Source organism: Pogoniulus pusillus, chromosome 11 (assembly GCF_015220805.1).
Source record: "Pogoniulus pusillus isolate bPogPus1 chromosome 11, bPogPus1.pri, whole genome shotgun sequence".
In the NCBI taxonomy this organism is placed as follows: Eukaryota; Metazoa; Chordata; class Aves; order Piciformes; family Lybiidae; genus Pogoniulus; species Pogoniulus pusillus.
Window position 1 is genome coordinate 11,479,809 of NC_087274.1, and position 16,690 is coordinate 11,496,498.

At 51.1% G+C, this 16,690-nt stretch overlaps 1 protein-coding gene across 3 annotated transcripts in view; it reads right to left on the minus strand.

Annotated features, from left to right (window-relative positions):
* Window positions 1-2,193: 2,193 nt before the first annotated feature.
* The window catches only part of TMEM104 (transmembrane protein 104), a 58,635-nt gene continuing 44,138 nt past the window's right edge, over window positions 2,194-16,690 (minus strand). For all 3 annotated transcript variants that reach the window (XM_064151083.1, XM_064151081.1, XM_064151082.1), the window contains exon 10: window positions 2,194-3,527. In XM_064151083.1, the coding sequence (XP_064007153.1) occupies window positions 2,767-3,527 (761 nt within the window). In that variant the 3' untranslated portion in view covers window positions 2,194-2,766. The remainder of the gene's footprint in view (window positions 3,528-16,690) is intronic.

The window sequence follows — 16,690 nt, forward strand, 5'->3', positions numbered from 1 at the left end:
CCACACCAGGCTGGGGTCGCCCAAGTGTCCCCCACAGCTGAGCCCTCCCCTTCCTGCTTCCTCCAGTAGTTTTTAAGGCATTGCTACATCATGTTTGAGATGAAAAATGTTCTCTCTGCCGTAGAGCTACTTTCCCTTCATCACCCCGATTCCTGGGACAGATTTGTGGTGCTGCTGGGCAAGGACAGGCTGGTTATTTATTTCAGAAAGTGCTTGTGCTCCTTGGGGACCAGAGGCTTTCTTGATGAAGTACCATGGCGAAGGAGGCGAGCCCTCACCCTGACACTGCTGCCAAAACCCGAACCCCAGCAGCTCTTAGCGGTAAGGCCCCTTAGAATTCACTGCCACACGCCGTGCCGAGGAGGAGAGGTGGTCACCCCGGCCAGGGAGGAGAAGGCACATCTTTAAACATAGTAGGGATGGCAGGAGAGGGTATGTCAAGCTCCCTTCCTCCTTCCACCCCAGGCAAGAGGCTATGCTGTATGAAATACAGGAGGGAGGGAGCCCAAGGGCAGCCTGAAGCGGGGAAGGGAGGATGAGAGGAGAGGAAATAATGAGAACAGCCTCGTTCTCTGGCTGACAATGACATGTGAAGGCAAGAGACTGAAATGGGCACTTGAAGGGACAGGGGCTGAGCCAAGACCCTTGCAAAGCACAGGCAGCCTGGGGCAGGTGGAGCAGTAGGAAAGGCCTCAGTCCCCTCCATAACCCTGCACCTGTGCTTTTGTGCAGCAGAACAGCCCCTACAGCCTCTCCAGCTTCCCAAAGGCTCATTTCACCAGCACGCAATTCCTCCCTCCAGCTCTGCCCAGCTCCCAGCTGCCTCGCAGGTGGCTCCCAACTCAGCTGCCCCCTGCATTCACCCTCCAACCTGCCTCTTCCTAAACAAGATACCAGCGTACCAGCGACCTGTACAATAACTCTTTCATTTGGTACTGAAGATGCCACCTCAGCTTCCCCAGAGCACTTGGGGGTATTTAAACTCACTAAGCAAGGGCTGCCAATATCTGTTTAGGCTCAAGCTGGAGAGGAGACAAACAGTCCCTCCCCGGATGCTCTCCAGGCAGCTCAGCAAGGACGCAGCAGCGGTGCTCAGGCTCGAGAGGTGCAGGGTTTTTGCTTTAAAAGCCATGAAGTGTTTTTATTCAGCTCCAGGTACTTGCATATTCCCCCAGGAGGAGCACTTCAGGTCATATGGAAACCAGAAAGTCCTACTTGAAAACAGAGCTTGATTAAAAAGAGCCGCAGTTCAAAGCTTGCTTTAGCGAGCGGTGACATTTAATACGGCAGCGAGTGCAGAGGGCAAGAGGATCTAACACGAGTGACATGCACCTGGCTCTGAACTCCCTTTAAAAACAAGGAGGGGTGTGTGTGTTTAAAAGAGTTCAGATAGAGACTTTTAAAGTACTTTCCTGTGTTAGGAACACCCGTATGGTCTTTGCCCAAGGGCCCCAGGGCACAGGGCCTGGTGCTGTTTGTCATTGAGTGGTTTAACAGTGGCCACCAGCAGCCTCAACAGCAGAGACTCAGCTGGAGCTCTGGGTGCTGAAGGTGACAGGCAGCCCAGTGCTCAGACAAGCTGGGCAGGACCAGTCCAGAGCCCCTCTTAACCCTGTGCAGAGAGAGAAGATGGTGGGGGGGATCCAAGCACAGTTCCAGGAGGGTTTGGTTTTGCGCTCTCACAGCACTCAGAGCTCTGCTGCTGCAGGCAGGGCACTGCTGCTGCCTCCTGGCACGGGCCCAGTCCCTTGAGTGAACACCCACCTTGTTTCAAGGCTAATTACCCAGCACAGGAGGCTGGGAACCAGCAGTGTGCAGCCAGAGCCTTCACAGGCCTCCTGCGTGTCAGGACTGGATAATTAGCACTTCTCCAGCCAGCACCAATCCTGACCACTGGAGCCAGGCTCTGCCTGCTCATACCAGCACCACGCAAAGGTGAGAAAGGCTCTGCCAGCTGGAGCTGCTGAGCTGCACGCAGAGCCAAGGGAAGCAAGGCTGCAGATTTCTCTCCAGAGGTGAGGAGCCATGCCCCTGTGTGCACAGGGGCTCTGCTCTGTCCATCTGGGGCAGGAGAACAGGATGAGAAGTGTGAATGTAAACTCCTGAGCTGCAGAAATCCATCTGTAAGCAAAAGATCCCAAACCCCAGGCAATCCACGGTGCACAAATGGCTAATGCCTCGAGAAAGAAAAGGTAACAGAGCACAAAATTATTTTCCTCCAAATTAGGTCTGTTCCCCCCCTAATTTCATCCCTCACCTGGCACAGAAGGTTGATTCGAAGGAGTCTCAGAGGAAGGAAGAGACTCAGTTCTCCCAAACTCCTGCTGGATCCTGCACAGCACGTTCCTGCCTTTGGGAGAAGGGACATTCAGCCAATCAGTGCGGCAAGCAGCCAAGGCTGTCGGCTCTCCTGTGTGCTGGGACCTGCCGCACACCAGAGCCGCCGTGGGGACGGAGACAGTGATGCTCCAGCTGAGGGCTGAAGGCAGAAATGGCTGGGCACTGGTTAACTGTGCAGGTTGCCAAGGGCTCAGCCCCATGGCTTTGTGGAACAGGCCTGAGAACCAGGGCTGTAGCAAGGCTGAGCCCACTCCACCCACACCAACATGAAGCAAAGAAAGTCTATGCCCAGGTCTAGCCTGTGCCTCCAAGCTGATGTCCTGGACACTTCCCTTTACACCATCTCTCCCCACCCCTCGGTGCCAGAGCGGGAGCTGAAACGCTGGAGTCTCTGGAGCCCAGTGCGTGCTTCCCACTGCCCCCAGATCAGAGCTTGGACTCGCTCAGGACAATGTTTGCAGTCACAAACACAAAGCAAGAGAAGCCCCAGATGAGCACGAAGACGATCCAGAAGGAGTGGTGGAAAGGGGAGCGGTGCTTGTTAAGTGTCCCGCTGCCGAAGACCAGCTCAGTGTCCTTCCGACTGCAGTAGGCCAGGAAAGCTGGAATGAGGTACTGGATCCCATTCCCAGCATAGGCTCCTGTGATCCCCACCAAGGACTCCAGGTCGTGGGTGCAGAAAGCTACCAGCACTGGAGGGACCAGAGTGATGGCAGGAAAGACAATCCTGTCCACCACCCAGGGGTAGGTGCCCCCCTCCCGGTGGAAAAGGGTCTTCCAGTTGTTGCGGAGGGTGACAGCGATGATGGGGAAGTTGGTGCTGATGGTGAAGACGGGGAAGAGGCCCAGGAAGTAGCGAACGAGGGCGAGGCTGACGACCTCGCAGTTGGTGAAGTTGAGCGTGTACATGTCCATCAGGCTGGCGTTGCGGAAGCAGTAAATGGCGGTGAAGGAGAGGAGGCTGTAGAACGCCAGGATCAGGATGTAATCGAGCAGCACCAGCTTGTTGATGTGCTTCTTCTTGGAGATTGGGGTGACGAGGGAGGGCAGCGAGTGCTGGCACATGAAGGAGTAGACGCACACCCCGAAGAGATTGCGGATGCCTGACAGCTGCGCCATGGACGGGTGACCTTCAGCCTGGCCTCTGCTGATGCGGATGAGGGCCAGAATAATCATGAGGATGAAAGCTGGAGAGACAGAGAAGGTTTCAGGTCAAGCCCAGGTCTGCACTCCTCATGACCCTCATCCCAGCAGCACCTGCAGCCTTGGCACTGGCTCTCTCCTTATCTCGGGAGAAGGTGCTACATCAAAGGCAAGGTGTGCAGGAATTAATCACCACCTGCTTTCAGCACCACTCAGCAGATAAGGGAATGGCCTGGAGACTGCCTTTGGCAGGCATCTTCCTCCAGTCTCCTTCCTGCAGGACTCAGCCTCCCCACCCTGACAGCAAATGGTTGCTCTGAGCCTGTCAGAAGTGTAACAGGAACACAGCTGAGCCCTCTGCCTTCAAGGGTCTGTGCCCATGGATGCTTCTGCCAGGCACCTTGACCAAGGATCACCAGTTACAAAACAGCTTAGAGATATTTAGGTTTTGACCTCTAAAGGAAAAAGAGATCAAACCTGGCTGCAGTCAGTCCCAGTAATATTCCTACACATTTGCAACTGGACTAAGGCTTGCAAGAGCTCAGCTCTGTGCAGGGGCAGGTGCACGGGAGCACTACCAAGCTCTCCTGTCCCTAGGATCTGTCAAGCACGATAGAGCAAGGGCCAGCCAGCCATTTCCTGGGCAGCAGGAACAGGCTGGCTGTAGTTAATCCCAGGGTGAAGCAGGTCTGGAAGGGACTAAAGCAGCGCTGAAAAGGCTGCTATTAAAATTCATCACTTCTAGGTACAAAGTCTGCTCCCCTACCCTTGACTTGTGTCAGGGACAAGCCTAACAACATTTTACAAAGCTTATCACAAAAACCAACATGCTAGGGACAGGAATGAATTGAGGAGCCTGGGCTAATGCCCTTATTTACTCTGCTGCTGGAAACTCCAGCCAGCAGCAGTTACTGCTCAACTGTTATTCCTAGCATGGCACATAAAACCAGCAGAAAACTAATTCCAGTGTCACAGAAATCACATCAGCCTGGGAAAGATGATCATCAGCTGCTGGAGTTAACAAGGAACAGGGGGGAAAAAGGCTGCCTGGCAGGGCAGCGAGCAGCAAGATTTACAGCCTGGTGCTGGCAATGGATGATGAGCCAGCGTGGCTGGCACTGGGCTGGCTGCTGCACTGGTTTGAGCCATGGCAGCAGAGCTGTGAATTATCAGGTAATGGAAGAAGTAACAGAATGCTGAGGCTACTGCTACAGACAGCTCCAAGTGTCAGAAATATAGAGGAGCTAACCAGAGCTGCAGGCAGCCATAGGATCATTCTGGCTGGAGAAGACCTCCAAGATCATCAAATCTGACTGTCAGTCCAATACCAGCATAGCCATTAAAGCATGCCCCAAAGTGCCATGGCCATACATTTCTTGAACACCTCCATCCCTGGGCAGCCTGTTCCAATCCCTGACTACTCTTGCAGCACAGAAATGTTCCCAAATATCCAATCTAACCCTCCCCTGGCACAATTTCAGCCCATTTCCTCTCATTCTATCACCTGATACCAGGCAGAAGAGACTAACTCCCACTTCACTCCAGTCTCCTTTCAGGGAGTTGTAGAGAGGAACAAGGTGTTCCTTCAGCCTCCTTTTCTCCAGATTGAACAATCCCAGGTCCCTTGGCCACTCCTCCTGCAGCCAAGCCCACAGGAGGCTTGCCATGGGCACTGGGAGGCAAGCTGGCTTGCCGTGGCTTGACAGGGACACTCACTGGCTTGCTTCATGCTCAGTACTGCTCCAGGCAGCTGGTGGTAGGGAGCTCCTGCCAAGGAGGGGACTGGCAGTTACAGACCAGTCAGTGAGCAGTGCTGCTCTCCAGCGAGACCAGATTAACCTGAAGTGAAGGCTGCCCCCAAGCTCAGGCTCTCCTCTCACATCAATCCTCCAGGACCAGCATCCTGCTGAGCCCTTAGCAAGTCACACAGCACACTTCATCTCCTGCTGCCTCAGGAAACCTCTCACTTCCCACTGCTTCCCAGTGACAGGACAGGGCTAAAAGCTCAGCAAGCACTGGACTGATGACAGCAGATCTACTCCTTCACAGCACCAGGCCACTTTGGGAATGCTGGGCTCTTTTTACCCTGAGCAGCTGCAGAGGGCTCATTGCTCTGGGGATGTGCAGTTCCTCTTGCTCTCACCCAAGCCAGCAAATGAGGGACACTGAGCACTGCTATGGTTGCGGTGCCTCCTCTCCATGGCTCCCCGGAGGGGAGATGTGTGCCAGTTGTATCTGCTACAGCAAGAGAGCTGGAAAGAGCTGTGTTCAGGTGATGTGACATTGGCTGTGCTCCCTGGGGCTGCACAGGCTACAAGGAAGAGGAGAAGATGCCCTGAACAATAAGACAAACCAGGTTAGGCAGCTCTGGAAATACCCCAAGACCACTCCTTTCCTTCTTGCCCGAGCGAGGTGCTCAGCCTCTGCAGCCCAGTCCTGAGCTGGTCCTGTAGCTGGACTGGATGTAACAGCACAAGGCTCACAACCCTTCTCCTGCACACCAGACAGGAAATCTCCACCTGCTCTGCTCAGCAAAGTGAAGAGTGACCTATTTCTACCCCCCAAATTCACTCTCTCCATCAACACAGAACCTCACTTTTCCACACCAGTACTAACAGGACCAGTTCAGGGGAACTTCCACGTTGGCACCACATTCTCACATCACCTCTTCAGCTACAGACTCACAGGCTATCCTTTGCCTCAATGTGCTTTTCTGGTAGGAGCCACTGAAAGAGAATTCCTGTGGGTTCCCTTGATGATGGATAGAAGTTTTTGGCTTAAGCAGCTAGAATTCAAGCCTACTTCATTCAAGAAATTAAACACCTTAAAGTTCCAAGAAGAGATAATCCAGCACCAAGATCCCAGATCCCACTGTTTCCCACAAGGCAAGCTGTGCTACTCCTGCCTTAGCACTGGTGCTCTGCAGATGCATGATCCTGGAGAGGTGTGGGTGCTGGCTAAACTGGAAACAACCCCAGCACAATGCCAGCCCCAGAGGAGACAACAACAACAACCCTGCCCCAATGGTTGTGTTTTCTCTCACTCCCTGCAGCAGAAGAGTCTCTGGCGCCTGGAACTGGAGAGCTAGAACATTTGCATGCCAGATTTATCTGCTCCCTGGGAGGTGGTGAGTCCAAAACTGAAACTCAAACCTAGTCATGCTGGATATATCAGGACGAAAAGAAGATGACAGACTCTGACTGACAGGCAGCTGTGAGCAGACAAGAGGCAGCTCAGGATCCTCAGGCACACTCAGAGCTCCTGTTCACACTCTCTTCTACCTGGACAGCAGGTTGGAGGCAGAGTCACACTACACCACTTCAAGTCACCTGAAGCTGCCACATCAGCTGTCCAACAGCATTCCTGCACCACAAGGACCCTGGCAAGGTCAGACATCAGCTCATAAAAAACGCCTTGATACTCTAGAGGCAAGACAGAGCATATTAACAACATGCCCCAGGGATGAAACACCTCCAGATACCACCATCAACAGCCCCCCCCTCGGCACAAAACAAGGAGGGACAGTGATGCCACCACGGACTGTCAGTAGGTTACATCAAAACTATGTCCCAAGCCATGTGTTACACAAATGCTTATAAAGCAATCCAAGGTTTTGCTTCTCCTGATTTTCCATCGGTGTCCAGCCCCTCACACCACAGACAGGCTCAGCAGCCAGCAAGGCACAGGGGACACTTCTTGCCTCACACCTCCTCCTCAAGATGTTTGAGCATCATTGTTACTGAGAGATATAACAAAGTATGTATGTCATGAAGGAAAACTTGTGACAAATCTCACCGTAACTGCTTGTCCACCTTCCCTAAGACCCCTCCTGAAGGAAAGGCTGTGATGAATCTCACCATAACTGCTCATCCCCCTCTCTCCCAGACCCCTCCTCTCTGGCTCTTCTCAAAGCAGACCTTGCAGACAGTGACAGCTGCCTGTCCTGCTCCAATCGGGAGATGCTGATTGAGAGACAAGGCAGCTCTGCTATGGTCTTTGCAGGTGAACTAAGGCTGAATATGGATGAGCACACATCCAAGTAAGAGCACTCTGGGAAATATGGGAGTCTGGGGATATTAAGAAATACATTTTTGTGAACTTTGGTAGAAGTCTAACAGAGCTGCAGAGAAGCAGTGAAGATAATTTATCCATTCTAAGTGTAAGGCTGGCTTGGCAGAGTCAGAGCAAACCCCACTGTAAATGAAAGATGCTGTTTGTACACCAGCTTCATCTCTCTGCAGAAAGCCTATTGCAGAACAAAAAACACCAAGAAATCCAAGGCTAAAACATAGTTGGGTTTTGGTTTTCTTTCTTTTTTTTTCCTCCTACCATGGTAGGTTCCTGGAGGAAGAACTGATACTCAGAATGAATTTCTGGCTTAACCCTTCCTAGCACCTCTGGGATGATCTTTCACCAGGTGCCCCATTTTTGCAAGATAATAGAGGAAACCCTGCACTGAGCCACGCTGGGGAACAGGGAGAAGAAAGATGTCCTGTCATGTAATTCAGAAAGGGGTGGCTTGGGAAGGGGGAAGCAAGCTCAGAAGTGAGGTTCAGCAGAACCATGGAAGCTCTCTGTGACTGCAGAACAGAGGGCCAAAGAAGTTACACACCAGGTTCAACAGCAAACTTAAACCTTTGAAGCACTGCTTCCAGTTAAAAGAAGGATGGTTTTAGTAGCTCTAGAAACAACAAACTAGGGATGGGGGAAAAGTGAAACACAACAAAGGTTACATCATGACCACCTGAATGTTAGGAGTCAGAAGGGTAAAGTCCAAGGAAGAACAATTTTGCACATTCATTCACTACAGCTGGAGGAGTCACTGTCCACACCATCATCAAATGGCTTATGTTGGAAGGAACCTTAGAGATCACCTACTCAACCTCCCTGCCATGGGTAAGGAAGTCTCTCAAGTAGATTTGGCTGATCAAGGCCTCATCCACCCTAGCACTGAGCACTTATAGGGTGGAACACCCACACCCTCACTGGGAAACCCATTCCAGAGACTCAGCACCCTTGTATTGAAGAGCTTTCTACCTAAGATGTCTACAACTACCTGGGGGGAGGCTGTAGTCAAGTGTGGGTTGGTCTCCTCTCCCAGGCAACCAGCAACAGAACAAAGGGACACAGTCTCAAGTTGTGCTGAGGGAGGTCTAGGATGGACGTTAGGAGGAAGCTCTCCACAGAGAGAGTGATTTGCCATTGGAATGGGCTGCCCAGGGAGGTGGTGGAGTTGCCATCCCTGGAGGTGTTCAAGCAAAGCCTGGATGAGGCACTTAGTGCCATGGTGTAGTTGATTGGCTAGGGCTGGGTGGTAGGTTGGTCTGGATGATCTCTGAGGTCTCTTCCAACCTGGTTGATTCTATGATTCTAAGATCCAGTCTAAACCTACTCTCCTTCAGCTTAAAGCCACTCTCCTTGTTCTGTCTCCAGACAGAAAAGTCCCTCTGCAGCCCTCCTGTAGGCTCTCTATGGATACTGGAAGGCAGCTCTAAGGTCACTCCAGAGTCTTCTCTTCTCCAGGCTGAACAAGCCCCAGCTCCCTCAGCCTATCCTCACAGCAGAGGTGCTCCAGCCCTTGGATCATACTTGTGGCCTCCTCCAGACTCACTCCAACAGTTCTATACATCCTTCTTATGATTACACCAGAACTGAGGTGGAGGTCTCATCTTCTCTGACTCTATCCTAACTCCCATTCCTTCTTCTGGAAGCAAAGCCTGCTGAGACCACCACCCTACCCACTTGCCACCCTTCCCAGAGAGGCAGTGGCATCCAGCCACAGCAGCCTGCTGCCAGCAGAGCCAACCGCTGGCTGCAGCCCTGTCTCCCAGCCTGGATGTTTGTGTGAGCAGGCATCGCGCAGTGCCGCTGCCATGCTGGTGGCAGGGCCCATCTATCATGGCAGCTGACAAAGCTCTCCTGTCGAAGCAGGGAATCAATATGCCAGGCAATAATGATAATGAATCACCCTCTTGCGACGCCTGCCCCTCGCTCCCCTTTCCATACAATAAGTGGCATGATGGATTCCAAGAGGACAATGTTTTCATGAGCTTCTGAGCCCATTCTCTTCAGAAGGAGGAAGACCTCTCCCCAGCTTAACCTTGGTCTTGATACTTCATCAAGCCAAAGCACAGCAGACCTGTCTTAAACAGAAGAAAAGATCTCATTTAGTTCAACCTTAAGTAGCTCTTTCAGGAGAAAGGGCATCAAACTAAGAGCAGGGATGTGTTGCTGTGTGACCTGCTCTAAGTGATCCTGCTCTGGCAGGGGGCTTGGACCAGGTGATCTTTTGAGGCCCCTTCCCACCCATGACATTCTGCGATTCTATGTAGAGCTTCTGCTCTGTGCATACTGAACAGCACAGTATTGGGACATAGAATCATGGAATCAGCCAGGTTGGAAGAGACTTCTAAGCTCATCCAGTCCAACCTATCACCCAGCCCTAGCCAATCAACCAGACCATGGCACTAAGTGCCTCATCCAGGCTTTTCTACAACACCTCCAGGGATGGCAACTCCACTACCTCCTTGGGCAGCCCATTCCAGTGCAAATCACTCTCTCTGGCAAGAACTTCCTCCTAACATCCAGCCTATACCTTCCCTGGCACAACTTGAGACTGTGTCCCCTTGTTCTGTTGCTGGCTGCCTGGCAGAAGAGCCCAATCCCACCTCACTACAGTCTCCCTTCAGGTAGCTGCAGATAGCAATGAGGTCTGCCCTGAGCCTCCTCTTCTCCAGGCTGCACACCCCCAGCTCCCTCAGCCTTTCTTCTCAGGGCTGTGCTCCAGGACCCTCACCATCTTCATCGCCCTTCTCTGGACACATTCCAGTACCTCAACATCTCTTGACTCATTAAGGTTGGAGAAGACCTCCAAGATCAAGTCTAATCATGTCAAGACAGTCCTACCTTTGCACCTCTATCCAACAGTTTAGTTGTCTACTTCACTGCCAATGCAAATGGAAGGATGCTGATGTACCCCTTGGAGTTAGGTGCCTTCCATCAGAGTTTTGGGTAAGTTTAGGAGCCCACTGCAACTCTGAAAGTGCTAGGCAACATGGAAGCTGCAGCATCTGGAGTATTATAGCATGGCTGGAGCTCACCATGCTGGCAGAGTAATGAAGACATTGATTCTTACATTGAAAACTCATTTACCCAGTTTCTCCTGCAGAAGGTATATCCTGTCACTTGTTCATGACCTCCAGTTCACTGTCAACTCCAGAGCAGCCCCTGATATATTCCTCCAACCTTCAGAGGAGGTTTCTATATGAAATTAAAGTACAGAGGTAACATGAAAACTAGGTTTACTCCATCAGATGTGGGAGGTGGAGTACTTAAGGAACACATTTGGCAATGATAGAGCCTAAAACACTATCTCTAGGAAGATGAAGGATTTATGAGTGCAGAGACTCTGTGGAAGCAAGATGGATCTGTTCATAGAAGACAGCAATTCTCTGGAGAGAGATGCCAGGAGGAGGAGAAAAATTACTTCCCAAAAGAAAGGTATGAGAAGAAGTGCTGGGACCTCACTGTGGGTTTTTTTACCAGAAAGCAGGAACTTGCAGGGACAATGTTACCCTTCCAGCTCCAAAGCCTAAGGCAGGGGACCATACAGCAGAGGAAGCACGGCCACATCTGGGCACATGAAGACCACAGAAGTGGGATGCAGTTTGCAGGAAGGCAGTGAAAAGCCTCTTAGGCATCTCCACTCCCCTGCCATATCACTCTGCCAGGTTTGGCTAGCTCCTGCTGCATGCATTTCTGATGACACTGTTGTTGCCCTGGCTGTAGGCCAGGCAGAGCCCATTTTGCCCACAAACTTGATTAAAAAGTACCACCAGGACTTCTGGGCTGTCAGCAGTAGTTCAGCAAAGCTCCTCTGCTCTGAAGGCATCATCATTTCCCTGCTTCATCATCTGGGGAAGAGTTTGCTACGTGATAACCAAGATTTACAAGAAGCCTCCCCAACCATGGTAACAATTTCTGCTGTAGAACTAGTGGAGGAGTTGCCCTCTCTCAGCCCACATCAGCTGCTGTCCACAGACATCTGCACACCAGCAACAGTTTACAGGGAAAAAAAAAAACCAACCAAACAGCTCTGCACTGTAGTCTTTATCACGGATGCTTTATCTCAGCATATGGGAAGCAAAGAGCAGCCAGTGAGGCTTGTTTGCTGCTGGTGGAAAATTACCTGTGTAGTTTATTGTCCTCCCTCCTCCAGTCACCTTTGGCAGAAGCACCATAAAGCCTCTGCTACCAGAACTCGGCTCTCAGCTCTGCTGTTGACTTGCTCTGTTAGCTTTGACAGTCACTTCTCTCCCCGTGCTAGAATTTGCTCTACTGTCAGAAGGGAACAGCAAAAGCTTTGGTGTCACTACCAGCTGGAGCTGGGCACACTTTGGGAAGCACTGGGTACAGTGCCCTTGTGTTCCAAGAAATCTAAGTGCCCTGCAACCTTCTGCCATCCTGCTTTGGGCCCTGCTCAGTGAAGGTTTTATCCACTGCACACCAAACGAGAGGAGGTTAGAAGGCCTCACAGCCACTCTGACCACCCGTGTGAGAACCATCATAGAATCGTTTTGGTTGGAAAAGACCCAGGAGTCCAACCATCAACCTAACACCACCATGGCCCTTAAACCATGTCCCCAAGTGCCACATCAACACATTTTTTGAACACCTCTAGGGATGGTGATTCCACCACCTCCCTGGACAGCCTGTTCCAATCCCTGGCCACTCTTGCAGCAAATAAATTTTCCCTAATATCCAACCTAACCTCCCCTGGTGCAACTTGGGGCCAGTTCCTCTCATTCTATCACTTGATGCCAAGAAGACCTAGACCTTTCTGCAGGGCTTTCTGTTTTCAGTTCCCCTTCCCCAGCTCTCAGACCCAGCAGTTCACTTCCTGCTGCCTGGATAAAGTGTTCTTTTCAGGAACACTTCAGACAGGATCACAGTGGCCCTGTCCAGCACTGCACGTCACTCTCCATCTGTTTCCAAAGCTAACAAGGCTCTTCCACTCACCCAGGCACTGCTTCAGCCCACTGCCCCCCACAAGCAGCAGTGGGATGAGCTCCTCAGCAGACAACCCTGAAAGCAATGATGACAGAAGCACAGCCTTTTAACTAACTCTTCATGAATATATTCACTTCTCTTAGTGAATTATTTACCCCAGGCTCTGGGAGCAGCTTTCTCTGCTCCAAAAGGGATGCAGGAACATGAAGGAAGTTTGTTGAAGAAGCCTGTCAGAATGAGCATGCAACAGCGCCCTGATTTACAGTCCAGTTCCTCCTTCCTTGCTACTCTTGGATGCCCTGCTCTGTGAAAGGGAAGGAATGGGCAGAGATCAAACTGGTCCATTCTTTAGCTGTTTGCAGATAACTCCATTTCTGAGGTGAAAGAGAGGCCACCTTGAGGACTGGGGACACTGACAGACTAAGCTCTCTGCAGGAGACTGGAAATGCAGGACTTCAGACAATCGCCACACCCGCTCCTGTGTCAGCCTCCTCTGTAATTCTGTCTCTGCAGCTGAAGGGATGTAATAAAGTAACCCCTGGTTTCTACACCAAATCAGACCTTCTATGGATGGTAGCCCTGCTTACTACAGCAGCTGAGACCTTCCCACCAAGTGAGATGGGTTGAGACCGCTTCTCTGCAGAGAAGTGATGGGGAGTCCTGTGAAGAGCAGGGTTCTGGTTGACAGAGCAGAGCTAGCAGAGGAATTAGTGGATATGCAAAGTCAACCACACCAGCATGCTCTGGAGTGTCCTTTCCTAATTTATTCCCTATAAACCTTCTATCAGGTGCACTGGCAGGAGAAAAAGAAAGAGCTTAACACTGACTTCCTGGCCATTCTTGACCTTTTTTCTCTCCTGGACAGGGGAAAGACTTAGGGGAGAGAATTTACTTGTAGGCACATAGCTGTGAGATCATAGTTTGGACAGGGTTGGGAATGCTCTGTCTCAAGGGCTGCAGTTGCTTGGATAGATGTGGTATGATCTGATTGTACTACAGGGAGAGAAGTGAGCCTGCAGCAGCCAAGCCCAGAAGTTTATTCCTCTCTAAAACATCTCTTTATTAAAATACAATACTTTCTAATAACTACAATGCAGCATCATGAGCAGCACACAGAGCAAATGTGCCACGTGGGAGCTGTCTGGGAACATTTGCTGGAGACTCTTCAATAACAGCAGTGATAATCATGCTACCAGTGCCTTTAAAGCCAACAGTCCTCACCTATAGAGCTGGGCAGCTCAGGCTGTAACAGGCTGCAATTAATCGGGTTAACTGCTTAATACACAATAGCCCAATGTTTGCTGCTGAGCTCCACCAAGCCCTGGCCTTTTGTTATCTTTCCTAATCCATATCCTCTCCCATGACGCTGCTGGATGGTTATTATCCAATAATAAAGAGGTAGGGATGTGTCCCAGTGAACTGTGTCCCCTCCTCTGCTTTAAGAGTGCATCAGAGTTGCTCAGCTCAGTCCCTTGCACCAAGTTGTGCCCTCCAGCAGCTCATCCCGAACACCATCCATTGAACAGGATTGGAAAAGGGAAGGGAGGAAAAAAACCCAACAAACCAGCTAGATATTCAAGTCTCTTTAAGGAGCAATCCATCACCACCACAGATTTAAATCCTCCAGAGAAAATGAGCCTGAAGGCCAAACAGCAGAACTGAAAATACCAACAGCTCTAATTTATTGATGGCTTAGTTAGTTCAGCCTTCTGCAGGAGGTGCCCTCTTCCAGGAACCTTGTATAAGATCCAGAACGGGCTCCAAAACGGGTAAAGGACTTGGGTTGGTAACAGCTCCACAATTCTGGGAGGTTGAGGAAGAAAAGCATTGACAGGAAGGAATGAGTTGGAATTTGGGGAAGGAATCTTCACCCCAAGGGGAAAGTTCATATTGACCTGTTCAACTGGTCTGAGGTCTGTCTCTCAAGAGCACTGCTCAAGAGCTGGGCAAGCTAGCAAGGTTTGATCCTGAACTCAAGTCAAGGCTTCACCATAAGCACCAGCAGCACCAGGGTTTCAAACAAGTGTTTGTTCCTGTGCAGCCCTTTCTCCAGGAGAGCACAGCAGCCAGGTTTCCCATCACACCCTTAGGGTGCCTGTACTCAGTCTCCCAAGGGCTGACAAAGCAGCCTGATGAGTTTCTACAGCTGGAAAAGGGCTGAGAGCTTGTGCAGACAAACCCCTACACAGCGACAGCTCCCAGGGAACAGAGATCTCTAAGCCCAGCCAAGGCCAGCAGTTCGAGCACTGGCTGCTGCACTGAATTTAACCACTGGCACTCACTCATGCAAGGTGGCAATCAGTTCTGCAGTCAAGTGTGTAAGTTGTTACTCTTCAGAAGACTGCCAACAGCTCAATGCCTCTGGAAGCCCTCCCTGCCATCAGCCCCACTGCACCTGGAGACACAGATCCACCCTCTGTGCTCTATCAGTCCTGACAGAGAAATGCCTTGCTGTGCCAGCTTGGTTTCCAGATGAGCTCTGTGTTCAGCAGGCCCAGACAACCACAGTCCATCTGTTTTAGCTGTCTAGCAGGACAGCACTTGGGCTTGCAGCTCCTTCAACTCTCTCCTTTTTGAGGCTTCAAAGGTGCCTGTCTTGGCTAGTCTCTTCCAACAGGCAGATGAAGGGTTGATCCCTGCCACATCCCCACGTTCTTTCAACTGACCATTTTCAATCCCCAGTGTTTAGGACTGGCATTTTCAGAGACAGACTGAATTTTTCTCATCTGTGAGGTGTGGAAAGAGACTGCTGTAGGCTGTTAGCTGACGTGCTGCCCGCAACAAGCACGAGGCTCTGGAAAGAGGCTACTGACATTTGATTATCACTTAAATCAGGAGGAAGAGGGAAAGCAACCTTCAAAAGGCAAGGCTGACACTGTTACAAACACCAGCAGAAATGACCTTCACACACAGCTAGCTCTCCCTGCTGCCAAGAACCATCCTCTCAGCCACTGTCATCTGAATCGCCAGTACACCTGGGGCGGTGCAGCTTTACATCTCCGCTGCTGCTCCGAAATCCAGGGGCTCTCCAGCAGGCTGGGGAGAAGGCTGCACAGAGGGTCCTGCTGTAGGCACGTTGCAAAGCTTGTGCTAACCTCCCAGCTCAAGGGGGCTTGATTGTTTTTCTTTTTTTCAGATCACGATGCAAAACGTGGGGCAGCTTCCCATCCACACCAGCCCAAGAGGCAGAGCTAAGCTGCAAAAGCCACTGTCCCTCTGGGAAGGAAGATCTGCATTAGAAATCCTTTACAGAGAGGCTGGTGAGATGCTGGAACGGATTGGGCAGAGGTGTCATGCATGGCCCCTCCCTGGAGGTGTTTGAAGCCAGGCCTTCAGCAGCTTGATCTACTCTAAGGTGTCATGCCCATGGTAGGGGGGTTGGAACTAGGTTGATCTTCAAGGTCCTTTTCAATCCAAGCCATTCTATGAATCTATGAAACAAAGAGGTAGAGGCTGGCAGCTCTGGCTTTCAGCTCTCAGAAGGCTTTGCAAGACAATCACCTTCAGCACCACAAGGCTCAAAAAGAGCTAAAGAAAGGTGAAGAAAAGCCATCTGTGACTCTGTGAAAAGGCACAGATTATGGCAGGCCAACATCTCCCCATCTGGCCACCAGTATCCAGGCAGGAAAAGTTCAGAAGATCACAAAACGCCAGCCAAGAGCATTCCTTAGGATCTAAGCTTTCAAAGCATCAACAGAAGCCCAGCTCACAGCTCTGCTTTTGGAGGAGGGAACAGGAGCGACGTGAGGACACGGGAGAAGCCAGCTTGACAAATAGGGGCAGGGCCAGGATCCATCCTTACCCCGGAGTCTGCAGCCAGAGCTTTTCTCTGTTCCCTCCATCACGTGGCTGTTTGATAAATTGTCTTTCCTAATAAATCTATCTCTCCCTGTACACATACAGAATCCGTAGCTCTAAGTAGCCACTGAGGTGCTGTCAGGGTCATTAAATATCATTATCTGGGGCAGCTGTTCCCCAGCGTGCTGACGCAGGAATCAATCAGGCTAAGGCATGAATTTCCCCTACCCTTCTCCAAACACTGCCTTTGTCCCTCTCCATCAAGCGATGAAAAAGAGAAACAGTTCTGCCTTTCTGCCAAGCTTTAGCAGTCCTCAAACTGGAAGGAGCTGGCTGAAGGGAAACCAGCGGCAGAGAGGCAGGCATCAGGTTGTCAGAGAGACAGGATGAGGGCTGACTG